The 17,290-nt window shown below is 51.4% G+C and overlaps 1 protein-coding gene across 1 annotated transcript in view; it reads right to left on the minus strand.

The window, feature by feature from the left end:
- LOC132455570 (tyrosine-protein phosphatase non-receptor type 12-like) overlaps positions 1–17,218 on the minus strand; it is a 31,957-nt gene extending 14,739 nt beyond the window's left edge. The window contains 9 exon segments of the mRNA XM_060049457.1: positions 788–930; positions 1,494–1,553; positions 2,295–2,321; positions 2,323–2,367; positions 2,689–2,727; positions 3,286–3,381; positions 3,736–3,812; positions 5,232–5,340; positions 16,680–17,218. Coding sequence (XP_059905440.1) covers positions 788–930; positions 1,494–1,553; positions 2,295–2,321; positions 2,323–2,367; positions 2,689–2,727; positions 3,286–3,381; positions 3,736–3,812; positions 5,232–5,340; positions 16,680–16,778 — 695 coding nt within the window. The 5' untranslated portion in view covers positions 16,779–17,218.
- Positions 17,219–17,290: the final 72 nt, after the last annotated feature.

Raw genomic sequence — 17,290 nt, forward strand, 5'->3', positions numbered from 1 at the left:
GGACCTGTCACCTGTAGGACCTGTCACCTGAAGGACCTGTCACCTGTCACCTGAAGGACCTGTCACCTGTCACCTGAAGGACCTGTCACCTATCACCTGTCACCTGAAGGACCTGTCACCTGTAGGACCTGTCACCTGAAGGACCTGTCACCTGAAGGACCTGTCACCTGAAGGACCTGTCACCTGTCCCTGAAGGACCTGTCACCTGTCACCTGTCACCTGAAGGACCTGTCACCTGAAGGACCTGTCACCTGAAGGACCTGTCACCTGTCACCTGTCACCTGAAGGACCGATGTTAACCGAGCCTGCCATCCCCCAGACCCGCTGCCCGCCGGCCCGCACGGCGCTGGCTGAGTGGGAGGCAGACGTGCGTCCTCAGCTGTTGGTTAGTTCCTGCAGCGCCTCACGTCAGGCCCAGACGCGTCTCACTGATTCAGAGCTCTGAGTTACACATCAACCCGCGCCGTCATCCTGTTATGAGAACCAGTCCACATCCTGTTCAGGGGCGCCCTCTGGACGAGCTGGTGGATCTGGGGGAGAGCACCTTCATGTACCTTCAGGCCACTGCGTAAGGCTCCAGCTCCCCCCGTCCCAGTGTGTGTGTTGGGGGTAAACCTTCTAGCCTAACCTGGTACGGTGGAGGATAGACTAGTGGTTGGTGTGACTGAGTCACAGCCGAGGTTCTGGGTTCGAAACCCACAGTCAGACATACTTTACCTTCACTGAAAGAGCTCTAGAACCCTGTGTGTGTGTGTGTGTGAGTGTGTGTATATGTGTGTGTGTCTACCTGCAGTGTATGCACAGGGGTACGTCGTCCGTGTCCTGGTACTCCCTCATCAGGGCGATCATGTCCAGGATGGAGTCGAAGGACGAGGGCACGTCGTGGTCGGGCCAGTTCATGTAGTGGAACTGGGTCAGCCTCCGCGACTCCTGGGGGGGCAGACCACACGGGATAGGCTACTTAAAAACACACTTTCTTCCTCTTAATTGGATGCTTTTAAATGTTTTACTGTGACTTTGATTGATATTAAAAAATATATATTGCTCCAGCATTTGATATGGTATTATGTAACGAGTATTTACAACAGTTGAACCTCCCCTAAACTGCACCTGCCCACAATAGAAACATGCCCCTCCGTGAAACCACACGTTCACCTATTCATCCGCTCATCTGAGTGCCAATGCAGAACTACGGCCGCTATAACAGGAAGTAGATCAGTCCAGGAGGGGGAGGGGCTTAATGGGGGGGCGTGAACCGGAGCACTGCACGGATGATCTGACAGCAGTCACGTCTTGGGTAGAGTGGGGGGAGGAACGGGGGAGGAACGGGGGAGGAACGGGGGAGGAACGGGGGAGGAACGGGGGAGGAACGGGGCGCACTGTACTGAGGGGAACGAGGGGTTGGGGGTTTAGAGAACACCAGTACACAGGGCTGTACTGGTACACCAGAGCTTTACTGGTACACCAGTACAGCAGAGCTAGAGTAGAGTTACCTCTTCATGCTCCACCAGCAGGGTCCTGATGAAGTAGTCTGTTCTGGTCTGTTCTGATTCCTGAGAGAGAAAGAGAAAGAAAGACACACACACAGAGCGAGAGAGACAGAGACAGAGACAGAGACAGAGAGAGAGACAGAGACAGAGACAGAGAGAGAGACAGAGAGAGAGAGAGAGACAGAGAGAGACAGAGAGACAGAGAGAGACAGAGAGAGAGAGACAGAGACAGAGAGAGAAGGACAGGAGAGAGGGACAGAGAGAGAGGAAGGGGACAGAGAGAGGAGAAGGACAGAGAGAGAGAGAGAGAGAGAGAGAGAGAGAGAAGGACAGAGAGAGAGAGAGAGAGAGAGAGGACAGAGAGAGAAGACAGAGAGAGAGAGAGAGAGGACAGAGACAGAGAGAAGGACAGAGAGAGAAGGACAGAGAGAGAAGGACAGAGAGAGAGAGAGAGAGAGAGAGAGAGAGAGAGAGGAGAGAGAGAGAGAGAGAGAGAGAGAGAGAGAGACAGAGACAGACACAGAGACAGATAGAGAGAGAGAGAGACAGAGAGACAGAGAGACAGAGAGACAGAGACAGAGAGGCAGAGAGCGAATGAGTGAGTCAGTGAATATTACTATGTTTTTAAATTGATGTCTTTGTTTCATCTGCAACGAACTTCAAGGAACATCATATAACAATTAAAAAAAAAGAATTACAGGCAAACTTATGAAGTAGTGAGACTCAAGAAATGCGCTAGATGAGTAACACACACCACACACACACACACACACACACACACACACACACACAAACTCTACTTACACACGAGATTCTGAAGGGCCCGAAAACACATCGGCTCCTCCCCCAGCATCGGAAAATACCGTTCACACTTTTTCTGCGCAGGAAGAAGGGAGAAAAAGGTGTTACAATCTGGCCCGCAGTAAAACACCAAAACATAGAATGCACACTGAATCACCTCCCATCTTCCATCACAACACGCAAAGCGCTCACATCACTTGAGTGACACAAACAACTCTGAATAAATGGGTTGGTCTTTAACTGTTTAGAGCAATGAGGACACAGAGCTCGGAGCAGGAAATCAATGAACACTGATCAATGGCTTTGGCAAATGCTTTCAACAACATGCATTATATTACACGAGCACACACGCACGCACACGCACACACACACACAGCATTTAAAGGCACGGCCTTACCCTGCCCATCTCAAACTCTCTGCATGCCATCACAATAACCTGAGGAAACAAACAAACGCAGAAGGATAATTAATGCATAAATTACAGCACAAATTAAACCACATCCATCAGAGAAACGACCTTGCATGACCACCGCATCCACATCATCAATAAGTAATAATAATCAATAAATCAAACCATAAATAATGATAATCATCCATTATTCATACATCCGTTTACTTACATAGCCCTTCTCAAACAGTTTAACCAGCCTCAAAGGGATTCATAAATCACCGCTAAATCCACAAGAAAAGTACCCTGGCTGTTTCCTTCAGCACCAGAGATCAACGGGCCTCGTTCAACTGACTCTGTACGCGATTGGCTGCTTGCCGTCGCTTCCCTGTCTTCAACGTGTTAAACCAGCCAATAGCGCGCCAAGGAGGGTAGCCAGCTTGGTGATTGGCTCCCGCAAAAACGTATCGGAAGCGGAAAGAAACGTGCTGCTCTCCTCCAGACCTGCTGCAGGGCGGACTCGGACCGCCGGCGGGACGGGCGGGGGGGCTCCCCCGTCTACTAGAGAAGCATAAACCCTTCAAACCCCATCGGCCCCCCCCTCACCGCGACGTTGTACTCCCAGTTCATCCTCCAGAAGTCCATGACCGTGTTGGGGAGGGGTCCCTGTGTGGCGATGTAGGCCTCAGGCCCATCCATACCCTGAGAGGAGGAGGAGGAAGAGGAAGAGGAAGAGGAAGAGGAGGAGGAGGAGGAAGAGGGAGGAGGAGGAGGAGGAGGTGGAGGTGGAGGAGGAGGGATGAACATTGAATATAATAATACTTCTACTTAAACTTGAAAATTGCCAAATTAAGTGTTGTATTATGTGCTAAATTAATTAATACTGAAAACATTGCAGTTAATATTTTCGCTGTGTAAGATTATGATGAAGTCATGCAAGACAATGAAATTGTTGAAATGTACATAATAATTATACGTCTCCAGCTGCATGCCTGTCGTCGAACAATGAGAACTAAACCATGCATCAGGATGGACCTGTCAGCCAACAGCTTTTACCTTAATAAAGTTGGCATTGATGTAATCTGTGTCCTGATTGGTTGTTTTTAACGTCACCTTCACCCTGGTGTGATCAACTGGAAGAGAAGTGGGGGGGGAATGAAAATAATAAACCAACTGGAGTGGACAGAATATTGAGATCAAGTTTTTTTTATTAACACATTACACACAATACTTTAATGTACTCATTAGTTTGATCATGTCGTCATCAGTGTCTGTTACTATTGCAGCTCTAGTTGCTACGGTATTTATACAGTTTGTACACACGGGGGGGGGGGGATTGGTTAGATGAGGATGGATCGGGGGGGGGGGGGGGGGGGTGATTGGTTAGATGAGGATGGATCGGGGGGGGGGGGGGGGGGGTGAGTGATTGGTTAGATGAGGATGGATCGGGGGGGGGGGGGGGGGGGGGGGGGTGATTGGTTAGATGAGGTTGGATCGTGGGGGGGGGGGGAGTGATTGGTTAGATGAGGATGGATCTTGGGGGGGGGGGGGGGGGGGGGGTGATTGGTTAGATGAGGTTGGATCGTGGGGGGGGGGGGGGTGATTGGTTAGATGAGGTTGGATCGTGGGGGGGGGGGGGGGGTGAGTGATTGGTTAGATGAGGTTGGATCGTGGGGGGGGGGGGGGGTGATTGGTTAGATGAGGTTGGATCGTGGGGGGGGGGGGGGGGTGAGTGATTGGTTAGATGAGGTTGGATCGTGGGGGGGGGGGGGGGGGGTGAGTGATTGGTTAGATGAGGTTGGATCGTGGGGGGGGGGGGGGGGTGTGAGTGATTGGTTAGATGAGGTTGGATCGTGGGGGGGGGGGGGGGGTGTGGGTTCATAGAGTTTAATGGAACACACAAAGATTATTTGTGTGTGTGGCGGTATGAACATCTGGCGCAGATGGATGGCATTCCTCGGCTTTATGCGAGGCTCATTCAACAGGAGGCAGCGGGACAGACGCAGGGTTGATGGCAGAGAGAGATTATCACACGGAGAGAATGAGAGAGAGACCCTGTGAGTGGGTGTGGGTGCATCTGCATGCAAATGAGTGAGTGAGTAAGCAAAAACCGGGGCAGGATGTCTCTGTGAATGAGTGATTGACCGGACCTCCAAGTCAGTATATGTTTGTGAATGAGTCAGAGAACGAGAAGCTACCGTGCCGTATGTTTGTGTGAGTAAAAGAGTAATGAGTGAGCGAGTGATTTGACCTACTGGGCAGGATGTCCTTGTGAATGAGTGATTTGACCTACATGCTCGGATGTCATTGTGAATGAGGGAATGACCTACATGGATGGATGTCCTTGTGAACGAGTGAATGACCTACATGTCCGTATGTCCTTGTGAACGAGTGAATGACCTACATGTCCGTATGTCCTTGTGAACGAGTGAATGACCTACATGTCCGTATGTCCTTGTGAACGAGTGAATGACCTACATGTCCGTATGTCATTGTGAACGAGTGAATGACCTACATGTCCGTATGTCCTTGTGAACGAGTGAATGACCTACATGGCAGGATGTCCTTGTATCGGTTCTTCTTGACGTTCTCCTCCTTCTCTCCTACGTTGGTGGGGTAGATCTTCTCCGTACGGTACTTGGTGGACAGCCGGCGAAGCCTCTGGGAAACCAGGGAGGGAAGGGTTATTCATCCTGTCACCTTCCTCACAGTAGGATTCATCCTGTCACCTTCCTCACAGTAGGATTCATCCTGTCACCTTCCTAACAGTAGGATTCATCCTGTCACCTTCCTAACAGTAGGATTCATCCTGCCACCTTCCCCACAGTAGGATTCATCCTGTCACCTTCCTAACAGTAGGATTCATCCTGTCACCTTCCTAACAGTAGGATTCATCCTGTCACCTTCCTAACAGTAGGATTCATCCTCTCACCTTCCTAACAGTAGGATTCATCCTGTCACCTTCCTAACAGTAAGATTCATCCTGTCACCTTCCTAACAGTAGGATTCATCCTTTCACCTTCCTAACAGGATTCATCCTGTCACCTTCCTCACAGTAGGATTCATCCTGTCACCTTCCTAACAGTAGGATTCATCCTGTCACCTTCCTAACAGTAGGTTTCATCCTGTCACCTTCCTAACAGTAGGATTCATCCTCTCACCTTCCTAACAGTAGGATTCATCCTCTCACCTTCCTAACAGTAGGATTCATCCTGTCACCTTCCTAACAGTAGGATTCATCCTGTCACTGTGAGCCTGCTGTCACCTTCCCAACACCCACGGTGTCAGATCAACGTACAATATATATAAACAGAGTCGTGTCACACACACACACACACACACACACACACACACACACACACACACACACACACACACACACACACACACACACACACACACACACACACACACACACACACACACACACACACACACACACACGTGTTTATGGAGGCTGTAAAGAGAATCATCTGTGAGGACGAAGCCCAGACCCACACAGCGGACGCGTGCTGAGCCGGTACCAGGAGCAGGCAGTAATGAAGACACACTGGCTTAATGGGAGCAGGGTAATTACAGCCCGCGTCGCCCGGCGGCCATCTTGGTTCTAATTGCTAGCTGGGTGGGTGGGGGTGGGGGTGGAGGTGGAGGTGGGGGGGAACTGGATGCGAAAATAACACATTGAGAAGATATTTGTGTGCATTTCAAGTCGCAGTGATTTGTTGTCCTGGAGAGCTACAGGTGTTCTTTGTTTGACACTAGTCAAACAAAGAAGTGTTTGACACTAGTCAAACAGTGTCTCCCAACTAGGTACTCTCCCCCCCACCCCCAACACACACACATTACAGGAAAACAAGAAACAGTCTTGCATCATCCTAAATCACAACACGATCAACCGTCGGAACAGATTTCTTTTTGCGGGATTCAAATCCTCCTTCCCACTCCTCAGGGCAGCGTGGGCGGAGCCCCAGGAGGCAACCAGCAGAGGGGCTGACGGAGGCCCACCTTCCCACTCCTCAGGGCAGCGTGGGCGGAGCCCCAGGAGGCAACCAGCAGAGGGGCTGACGGAGGCCCAGGAGGCAACCAGCAGAGGGGCTGACGGAGGCTAGGGCAAGGCACCAGCAGAGGGGCTGAGCCCCAGGAGGCACCAGCAGAGGGGCTGACGGAGGCTAGGGCAAGGCACCAGCAGAGGGGCTGACGGAGGCTAGGGCAAGGCACCAGCAGAGGGGCTGACAGAGGCCCAGGGCAAGGCACCAGCAGAGGGGCTGACGGAGGCTAGGGCAAGGCACCAGCAGAGGGGCTGACGGAGGCTAGGGCAAGGCACCAGCAGAGGGGCTGACGGAGGCCCAGGGCGAGGCACCAGCAGAGGGGCTGACGGAGGCTAGGGCAAGGCACCAGCAGAGGGGCTGACGGAGGCTAGGGCAAGGCACCAGCAGAGGGGCTGACGGAGGCCCAGGGCGAGGCACCAGCAGAGGGGCTGACGGAGGCTAGGGCAAGGCACCAGCAGAGGGGCTGACGGAGGCCCAGGGCGAGGCACCAGCAGAGGGGCTGACGGAGGCTAGGGCAAGGCACCAGCAGAGGGGCTGACGGAGGCCCAGGGCGAGGCACCAGCAGAGGGGCTGACGGAGGCTAGGGCAAGGCACCAGCAGAGGGGCTGACGGAGGCTAGGGCAAGGCACCAGCAGAGGGGCTGACGGAGGCCCAGGGCGAGGCACCAGCAGAGGGGCTGACGGAGGCTAGAGCGAGGCACCAGCAGAGGGTCCTCCCACTGCACACTGACATGGCCTCTACGTCTTCTGCGTCTCTGCTGCTTTCTCTCTCAGAGGAGGAGGAGGAGGGAGGGAGTCGAGGCTTCATCACAGCTTGTTCTGCCCATCCCTCCTCCACCAACACCTCACAGCCTCAGAGAAACGCTGCGTGGGCGTCCAGACTTCTGGTGGCCTGAGGTTCTTCAACTCCCTCCTGAGTTCACACACGAGAGAGCGAGAGCGAGAGAACCATACAGACAGAGACGTCCCTGATAGTAGCACGTGAGGTCCTTAGCAGCGGTCGATAACATTAAGAATCAGACTCCTGAGGAGATGTAAAGATGGTCCACCAAGAGCGCCACACACACACACACACACACACACACACACACACACACACACACACACACACACACACACACACACACACACACACACACACACACACACACACACACACACACACACACACACACACACACACACACACACGAGCTGGGTCTGTGACCCTTCTTGTGTCCAGACGCTAATGTCGGCCCAGGATGCCTTTGGTTGTGATGCCCGTTTGATTCTCCGTCCTGCAGTAATGTGGGCTGCAGGGACCGCTGAATGTGGTACTGCTCAACTCTTATTGGCTGGAGTAGATAAGGCCGCTCTACGGCCAATCAAGCAACGTGATTGGTCGATGATGGATTCCGCTGTCTCGCATATGCTAATGAATTCCATTAAGTCCCTTTTAGTTTTTTCTCTTTTGTAAAGGACAGTGCCAGTCTGGATGGTTAAGCTACCGTAACCTTCGCTTACTGCTTCTGTAAAAAATACTGAGTTTCACCGCAGCGGTCGCTTGGTCGATAGGGTAAGACTGGCTACGAATGTAAACTATCACAATCATGCGTCTGTCTTCGGGAGCCGAGGCACCAGAGTTCTCCCGGTGTTGCCGACGTCCCGCTGATCTGAGACCAGACTGGTTTGCAGAATGGTGCTTTAAGGGAATGTTCAGCGTCTGAGGGTGGGAATGTTTGGTCCAGTGGACGACCACCCTGTCCTCTCTCTGTCTCTACGTCCCACAGACAGAAGCTGCTTCTAATTACCGTAACATCCTGTTACGGAAAACACACACACACACACACACTGGTGGATGTAGTGTAAATGAAGTAACGGGGAGGGAGGGAGGGGGAGAGAGAAAGCAAGATGGAGGGGAGTGGGGGAAGAGAGAGAGAGAGAGAGAGAGAGAGAGAGTGGGCAAGAGCGAGAGCGAGAGAGAGAGCGAGCAGTTGAAGCCTTTGCTATTTTCGAGTCCCAGTAACTGAGTTAATGGTTCCCTTTATCCCCGCGTGCGCGTGCGCGTGTGTACACACACACACACACACACACACACACACACACACACACACACACACACACACACACACACACACACACACACACACACACACACACACACACACACACACACACACACACACACACACACACACTTCTGGCTACCGTCTGTTGTTAATCGGAAGCGGATGAGTGGGAGAGGAGTGAGAGGGGGAAGAGGGGAGAGAGGAGAGGGGAGGAGAGGGGAGGAGAGGGGTGAGAGGGGAGAGGAGAGGGGAGAGGAGAGGGGAGAGGAGAGGGGAGAGAGGAGAGAGGAGAGGGGAGGAGAGGGAGGAGAGGGGAGAGAGGGGAGAGAGGAGAGGGGAGAAGGAGAGCGGGGAGAGAGCCACCGTGTGCCAGAGACAGACCGATTTAAGAGGACCATGCGGGGGGAAACAGTTCCTCGCTGGCCCCTGAACCAGAACCGATTCTTAGTTCCAGACGCCGCGCTGGATTGTGAAACAGGTGACAGAGCAGAGGACCCATTTCTTAAGAGGGCAGCTCTCTCTCTTCCTGAACACCATGAGCCACCATCAGAGACAGGTCTTTTGGGGGGGGGGCCCCGTGGTGAGACAAGGCCCTCCCTCTTGGTTACCAACTGGCTCCGCCGGGAGCTCTCCCAGTCCAATACCAGCTGAACCACTGGATGGACGTCCTCTTCATAGTGGGGGGGGGACAGTGGGGTGAACCACTATCTATAGACTTTGTTCTTTATCGTTTATAGTGCTTCATTATTTAACGTGTAATCCCTGTGGATATCCATCTCGGTCTCTCTCTCTCTCCATCGCGCTCTCTTCTATCTCCCCCCTAATCCACATCACTCCCCTTCTTCCTGATGCACGGTTCAAAGGGTTCTAACGGTTTAAAAGAGTTTTGACGCATTATGATCGACGCGCAAAGTCGGACGACTGCGTGTGTGTAAAGCCGGCAGCAAAAGGTCATGAACCCATGCCAGGGCGACAACGGCAGAGGATTCCAGTCGATGAAAGTGTTCTTTATTCTGAGAGTCAATTAACAAGTTAGTTTACAAATGTCTTAAAAGGGGATACGGCCCCCACAAGTTACCGACCAAAGTGAGGACTTAGATATGCTTGCTTTTTCTGACAAGCAGCGAGACTTTATTGTATGATAGATATTTGAAACACAAAGGTATTACACAATAAACGGGAGATGTATTTGATAAATTAGTTCAACGATTATTAGATTATCATAATTTGGTCTGATAAATGTCCTGCCGCTCGACTTATTGATAACCAGACTAATCAAACTACATGATAGGGTCTCTGCTGTTCTTCCTGCTGTCACTCTTGTTTCGTTATTCTTCTCCCTCCCCCATCACCCCCCCTCTCTCTCTCCCCCCTCCTCCTTTGCATCCGCCCCTCATAAAGACTTGCTCGCTTTGCGTCACAGGAAGTGGGTGGCAAAGTTGTGTGTCTCGTCGCTGGGCAGTTTCCTGTGAACGCTCAATTTCCACCAACATGCACACACACACACACACACACACACAGGGCGTCGCCCTCCAGAAAAGCCCAGTGCCTAAACAGACCCCCGCAGGGCATAAACCGAGACAGCTGAGTCACACACACACACACACACACACACACACACACACACACACACACACACACACACACACACACACACACACACACACACACACACACACACACACACACACACACACACACACACACACACACACGGCGCTCAGTGCCAAGAGGAAAGGGGGAAGAAAAAGGAAAAAGAAACCAAAATAAAACCCAGAGAAACGAAGTCGGCCGAGATCTGCAGAGCGAGAGCGGGACTGAAGTAAAGAGGAAGAGAAGACAACAGAAGGACGGGGGGTGGGTTGGTTGTCAGCAGCTTAGCCCACTTTCCTCCTGGTTGAAGAAGCATAATGCCGTGTTCCTCAGATGAATTATTCACACAGTTCCCACACACCCATTTATGGGCTTCCTGCGGGGTATTTATTGTTTCTGCGTTGGTCAACATATTAACCGCCAGGACGTTCTCGTTCACGATACCGCCTCCGATTCACCTGCACCTCGGTCACGCCCCCTCACACGGAGCAGGGAACCGTTGTGATTGGCAGAGGAAATTCTCTTGAAGTCTGGATGTCAAATCAGAAAGATGCACACACACAGTCACCTTACAGAGAGCGCACACAGACACACACACACACACACACACACACACACACACACACACAGGCAGACGGTAAAATAGGTCACCTCTGACAAAGCTCTTTGAATAATCCATCTGCTCTGGATCCGAGCGACGCGGGGCGACCTGCACAACAACGCCTCACTGCCATCCCCCTCTCTCGGTCCACTACGGCCACTGACGGTTCTGTACCAGAGAACACGGTGAGGAAGACTTGGTGCGCCTGTCGGCCACGGATCAGTCTCCAGAACATTCCATTCCTCTGGTACTCGCGTCACGAAGCACGCAGACAAGGATGAATGAAAACGGGAATCAAAGCATCGGCATACTTTATAAACAGAACCACAGACGACCTCTGATATATCAAATCATCAGTGCTATTCAACACACGGTATCATAACATTCACAGAATTAAACCTGCTATTAAATGTATTTGCGTTTATAATGGCATTTATAATGGCATTCAATAGTAAAATACTACATAGCCCACACACACACACACACACACACACACACTGCGACCCCAGTGACCCCTCCTCAAAGGCTCTTTGATCCGATGAAGGTTCACCCCAACAGGAAGTGACATCACGGCGCCTGAGAATGGGTAGCCGTGAGTCAGGTGGAAGTGTGCGTGTGTGTCACACTCGGCCCCTCCGTGTGCTCAGAACTGCGTAACACAATGTACGATACCCCGCAACGGAGATAGGGGGGGGGGGCACAAAACACACACTTTGTCAATGTAGGTCAGTGGCACAGAATGATAGTGGTTGGTGTGTATGTATATGTGTGTCCCTAACTCTCTCCTTTCCTTTATCCTCCAAACCAAACATGCGTCTTGTGTAAACCAGTGTGGAAGAAGCGGTTGATGACCGTTAAAAGCTCATTGACCTTAGTCCGGTGAATATTAAAGCTCATTGACCTTAGTCCGGTGAATATTAAAGCTCATTGACCTTAGTCTAAAGTGCACTCTACTCCTCTACTCTAGACCGTCACCAACTACCGGTCGTCAATCTCTGTCTTGGAAATGATGTCTGCCCGTTGACTCAAACTCTGGACAAAGGACTGGTGGTGAAAAAGAAGGGAGGGGGTGTGTGCGTGTGCGTGTGTGTGTGTGTGTGTGTCTCAGCCTTCCTCCATCCTATATCCGAGCACACAGAGAGAGAGCGAGAGAGAGAGAGAGAGAGAGCGAGAGCGAGTGTGTGCGTGAGTGAGAGAGTGTGTGCGTGTGTGAGAGTGTGTGTGAGAGTTTGTGTGTGTGAGTGAGTGAGAGAGTGTGTCTGAGTGAGAGTGTGCATGTGTGTGTGTGAGTGTGTGTGTGTGTGTGTGAGTGAGTGTGTGAGTGAGAGTGTGTGTGTGAGAGTTGGTGTGTGTAGGGGCAGCAGGAAGCAACTGGAGTTAAAAAACGGCCAACTGATCACAGCCACCTGGTCGCTTCCTGTTGCACTCTATGAGGACACCAAAACAACACTCAGAACCACACTCACACACACACACACTTCAGGATAAAGCACTTGGCATGCCCACTGTAGTACCACTCATTACCCTGCCTATCCCACTGCTGAACTTTGACCTCCGGTTGCGTGAAGCTCACCGAGGAACCGACCAGGCGAGACAACCACACCGTCCTCAACGTCTGAGTCCAATATTAGACAACCACACCGTCCTCAACGTCTGAGTCCAATATTAGACAACCACACCGTCCTCAACGTCTGCGTCCAATATTATAAGCGGGCGATAGAAAGCGGTCGTAGAAATTAGACTTGGGTATTTTTTTTGCACCTTCGGTGACCGAGTAGTTTTCTTCTGTCCCTTCCCTGAAACAGACATATGAGGAATGAACAGGGGTTGCATGTGCTCCACACACACACACAACGGTGTTGCTCACAAAATGTCAATATGATAATGCCCAGCATTAGTACACGAGTCTTCTATGCTAGCACCCACAAGTAGCCGTTGAGACACCGTGCACTAGTGCATGTGTGCGTTTGCCACATAAATGGTGAGGGAGGCCTTACTCCTTTCAATCACACGCGCACACACACACACACACACACACACACACACACACACACACACACACACACACACACACACACACACACACACACACACACACACACACACACACACACACACACACACACACACACACACACACACACACACACACACACACACACACAGCCCCCGGTTGATAGTGGAAATATTTTTACTACATTCCACACACGCTTTTATTGCATGTTCTTAATGTGTGTCTGGACACGTGATGGAATATGTGTGGGTCAGTGGAACAGGAGTGTCTCTGTGTGCTTGTGTTCTTACCCTTCTAATAATTCCCTGGTAAAGGTGTGGCTGACACACACACAGTCTAAAATCTGTCTAGACAACTCCATGTCCACCAGAGTGTGCGCGCGTGCGTGTGTGTGCGAGTCCTGAATAAATGCGGGAATGAGTGTGTGCCCTTGCCTCCGTAAAATAAAAAACAAAACAAAATGATATAGAGGAACCAGGTATACACTATAAGGCCTGTTGAAGAGCAATAGCAAAGGTGTGTGCGTGTGCGTCCCTCCATCAGAATATGAATGTAAATGTTATTGACCTGCACCTAATTAGCATGCAGTGACTTCCCCTGTAGTTCCAACTTAAAGGCATTAACACATCAGGAGCCCCTGGCCTCCGACAGACCAACCATGTCCGCTCCCTGCGGTACAGCACCAGAAAATGTCAGAGTCCAAAGCGGAGACCTGTGTTGATCTAGTGAATGACATATGATCATTGTGTGGCCGGTACAAATCGCTGTGTTGGGGAAGCAGCCAAGGTGCACATGAGCTTCGTGAGGCCGCCTTCCAGACACAATTACTGTTGTTGTTGATTTTGTGATGGATATAAATTTGATAGTTTGTCAGGCTGGAGCCCCACCCGCGGGGGGGGGGGGGGGGGAACCCCAACAGGGTATAAAACAATCCATCGAGGCACACCGCACAGCCCGATGAACTGGTTCTGAACTAGCCCATAACACCGCTGGTGGTTCTTGTCACTCGCAAACACAGTGAGTATAGAAACACGTCACCGGTGTCTTGAACACCAGGCAAACCGAGAGTAGCCAAAACACTTCAGCAACATCCACCTCAAACCTTGACATGATATCTCTTAGCCCTCATAAGGCCATGTCTGTCCTGCGCTCAGCAAGGTTAGGAAGATGGACTCCATCATCAGACTCCTCCAGACTACACAGGGGAGAACCCCATCAGGCCCTGTATGTAGTGGCTGACCCTATGGTTGGTGAAACCACAGAGGGTCCCATCTGATGGGTGGTTTCTGGGCTCATAGCCGAGGCTGATCAAGTGGTACGAATGAGTCTCAGAGCGCCTTTGCCTCCGACAGCAGCTGGGTTGTGACGAAGGCAGAAACAAAGCATATAATTTATGCCTCCTTCCCAGACATGGATACTGTAATTTGGTCTTTAAAATGCATCCTATGTATACAACAATACCCGCCGAAGGGTTTACATTGCATGTGTACGTGTGTGGGTGCGCGAGGCCGGCCACAGAGCACACTGACGATGTGTTGAGCATTATTCAGGCCTTGGGATTCGTGCTAGCGACAAGCTAAAATAGACACATTCTAATTCTGGCTCTCTGGTTTTTATCCTCTTAGGCAAAAGGCCAGCCTTTCAATTCAAGTTGGCCAAAAAAGCGTTCGTCACTGCTGAATAATTAAGACCCTAAGAGTTCCCTAGATGCACTACAGAGAATCTCAGCACCAAGGATGCAATCCTCCCTCAAAGAAAGGATCTTAGGGTGGACTTCAAATCATCCGATATCCCGCCGTCGGCCGTTGTTTACACAGAAATGTTGGTCCATCCCCTGAGTTGGTGGGTGGTTGTCAGAGTACCGGGGGGCTACAGTAGTCAAGGACTATGATATCCACGTATCATGCTCCGGTTTCTCGACTGCCACTGACTGGGAAGGTGGTCTCTGGTTTCTCTGATGGAGCTGTGAAACGGTCAGAAATAGCCAGCAGCCAAATAGCCTGCCAGCCAGTACATGTTGCCAGTAGACTTGGACGATCCCAGGTGTGACTGTGTTGCATGACTCCAATAAGTCCTGTTAACATGTTAACCTCTTGATTATCCCTCAGACTCCATGTTTGGAAATGATCGAGGAGGGGTGCATTACATACACCCACCTTTTCTTAAGACTGAAAACCCCAATATGAACCCCATATTTGATAAAAACACACCCGTGCTTTATGAGCCAACAGCAGAACACTGTTGTGTGTCCTTGTCCAGCGTATACTTCCTCAATAGCACTTTGGACGTCCAGTATTTGCGCAACAGCCCTTAACTCACAACAATCCTATTACAGTCCACAATGGCAGAAAATCTACTATACCCTTGTAAGAGGACACAGAATCATTGCCTGTGTTGTTTCACTACCAAACGGGGCCGAGTGGATGACAACGGCTCTCCGGCCATTGCAGTCGACAGCACCAGGTTATGAAATTGGCGGAGAAAGAATGTTGCAAGCTTGAGCAAGCTGCCTGCATGCAGAAGGAGGGGTGGGTATGTGTGCTCTGAATCTAAGCTACTAGATTAGAAACAATAAAGTTGTGTTGTTTGTCAAATGCAATCAACATTTCAACATGCACTCTTAAAAAAAACAAAAATAACACGAATTACAATCAAATGCATGAGAACAACACACAACAGAAACCCCAACGTTGCATTAAATCTTGACTATGTACAATTTCTCGTTAGCAGCCTCTTGTGGTTTGAGTCGGAGCCACGGTTATAGCTTTTTCATTATCAGAGGACAGTTACTGTCGTCTTTCCCACGGTGTTGGGGGCAGAAGTGGACCAGAATAAAACGATTTAGAGAACCCCCCCCCCCCCCCCCCCCCCCCCCCCCCCCCTGTATGGAGTGACTCGTGGATGGGCGAGTTGTATCCTTGAGACTTCGCATTCAGATTTGTTCTGATGGGAGTGAACAGCTGCAGTAGAACATAAACACAGGTTTCAAATCAAATCAACAGTCCACGCTCGCCCGGCGGAGCCATGGTGGGAGCAGCAGCTAGCGCTATAGCATCCGGTTAGCACAACATCTGCTCTGCCTGGACAGATGACAATACCTGCACGCCCGAAACGCACCACAGGGCCACACCACAGGGAGGGTGCATTACCAGACCGGCCCCATCGTCTCCTTGTTGGACATGAAGGCCATGTTTTCGGTCAAATCAGAGTCAACTGAGTGGTAACCGGAGCTAGGGGGAGACGTGCAGTGTATCCCCGACGTGGGGCGATGGCGAGAAACGGAAAGCACATACACACGTCAAATAACGTCCCTGTAAACATTTAAATACGAGGTGTCGTGGTCGTATGGGAGGTTAACCAGCAGCGGGTCTGTGGGCAGGAGCAGACAATGCTAGGCCGCACTGGGAGCCTGGGAGTGGGAGTGAGAGGGAGAGGGGAATGTAGTGCAGCTGACTCGGCCCGGAGCTGGCCCACGGAGCCTGTATCAGGTTGAATGGGTCGGGTGGGGGACCCAGGGAGGACAGACCGGACTGGGGGTCCCGGACCGGGTCCGGTTAGTGTGAGGAAAACAGAGAAACGAACCGCGGACCACTGAGGGCTTTGGAGAGAAGTGTGGAGCATGCATGGAGACGGAAGCCAGAGAAAGGAGGAGGGAGGCTTCCAGGGAGGTTAGGAAGCAGAAAGTCTGAGACCCACCATGAAGTCACTGCCGAAGTTGTCCTCTCCCCGCTCGTCCCCTTCTCTCATGGCGGTGACCCCCTCGATAAACTTTCTCAGGATGCAGGCTTGGTCCATCCTTCCCCCCGTGTGTGTCGCCCGCTACGCGTCCGGCGCTCCTCTCGCTAAACCGCCCCGGCGTGGAAGGGGGGAGCGGGCATAAAAAAGGGGAACGGTGGTCAAAATAAATAAATAAATACATAAGCTTCAGGAGTCCTCGCAAAGTATCATCGTTTTTAACACCTCTTAAAGCCCCATGGTCTTTATTCTGCTTCTTCTTCTTGTTCTGTGTTGCTCTCAGGTTGCTTTAATCCCCAGGAAAGAAACGCGTGCTGTTCCGAAAAGTTACCCGACGTGGTCGGTGCGTGTGGTAGGATGTAAATAATTGGTTATATCGCGGGTGGGATCAGAAAAAAATGCTAAACCATGGTCTAGTCTGGTCTACCCCTCCCTGTCTCCCTGTTGCCACATTCACACACTGTTTCTCCGCTACTGGAGAACATCCGGAGAGGGCTGAAAGCCGCTGAGCGCCCGACCGGCCCCTTTGTCGGTGCACCGCACCCTGATTGGCCAACCACCCACCACAAATT

This window comes from Gadus macrocephalus, chromosome 4 (assembly GCF_031168955.1).
Source record: "Gadus macrocephalus chromosome 4, ASM3116895v1".
Lineage (NCBI taxonomy): Eukaryota > Metazoa > Chordata > Actinopteri > Gadiformes > Gadidae > Gadus > Gadus macrocephalus.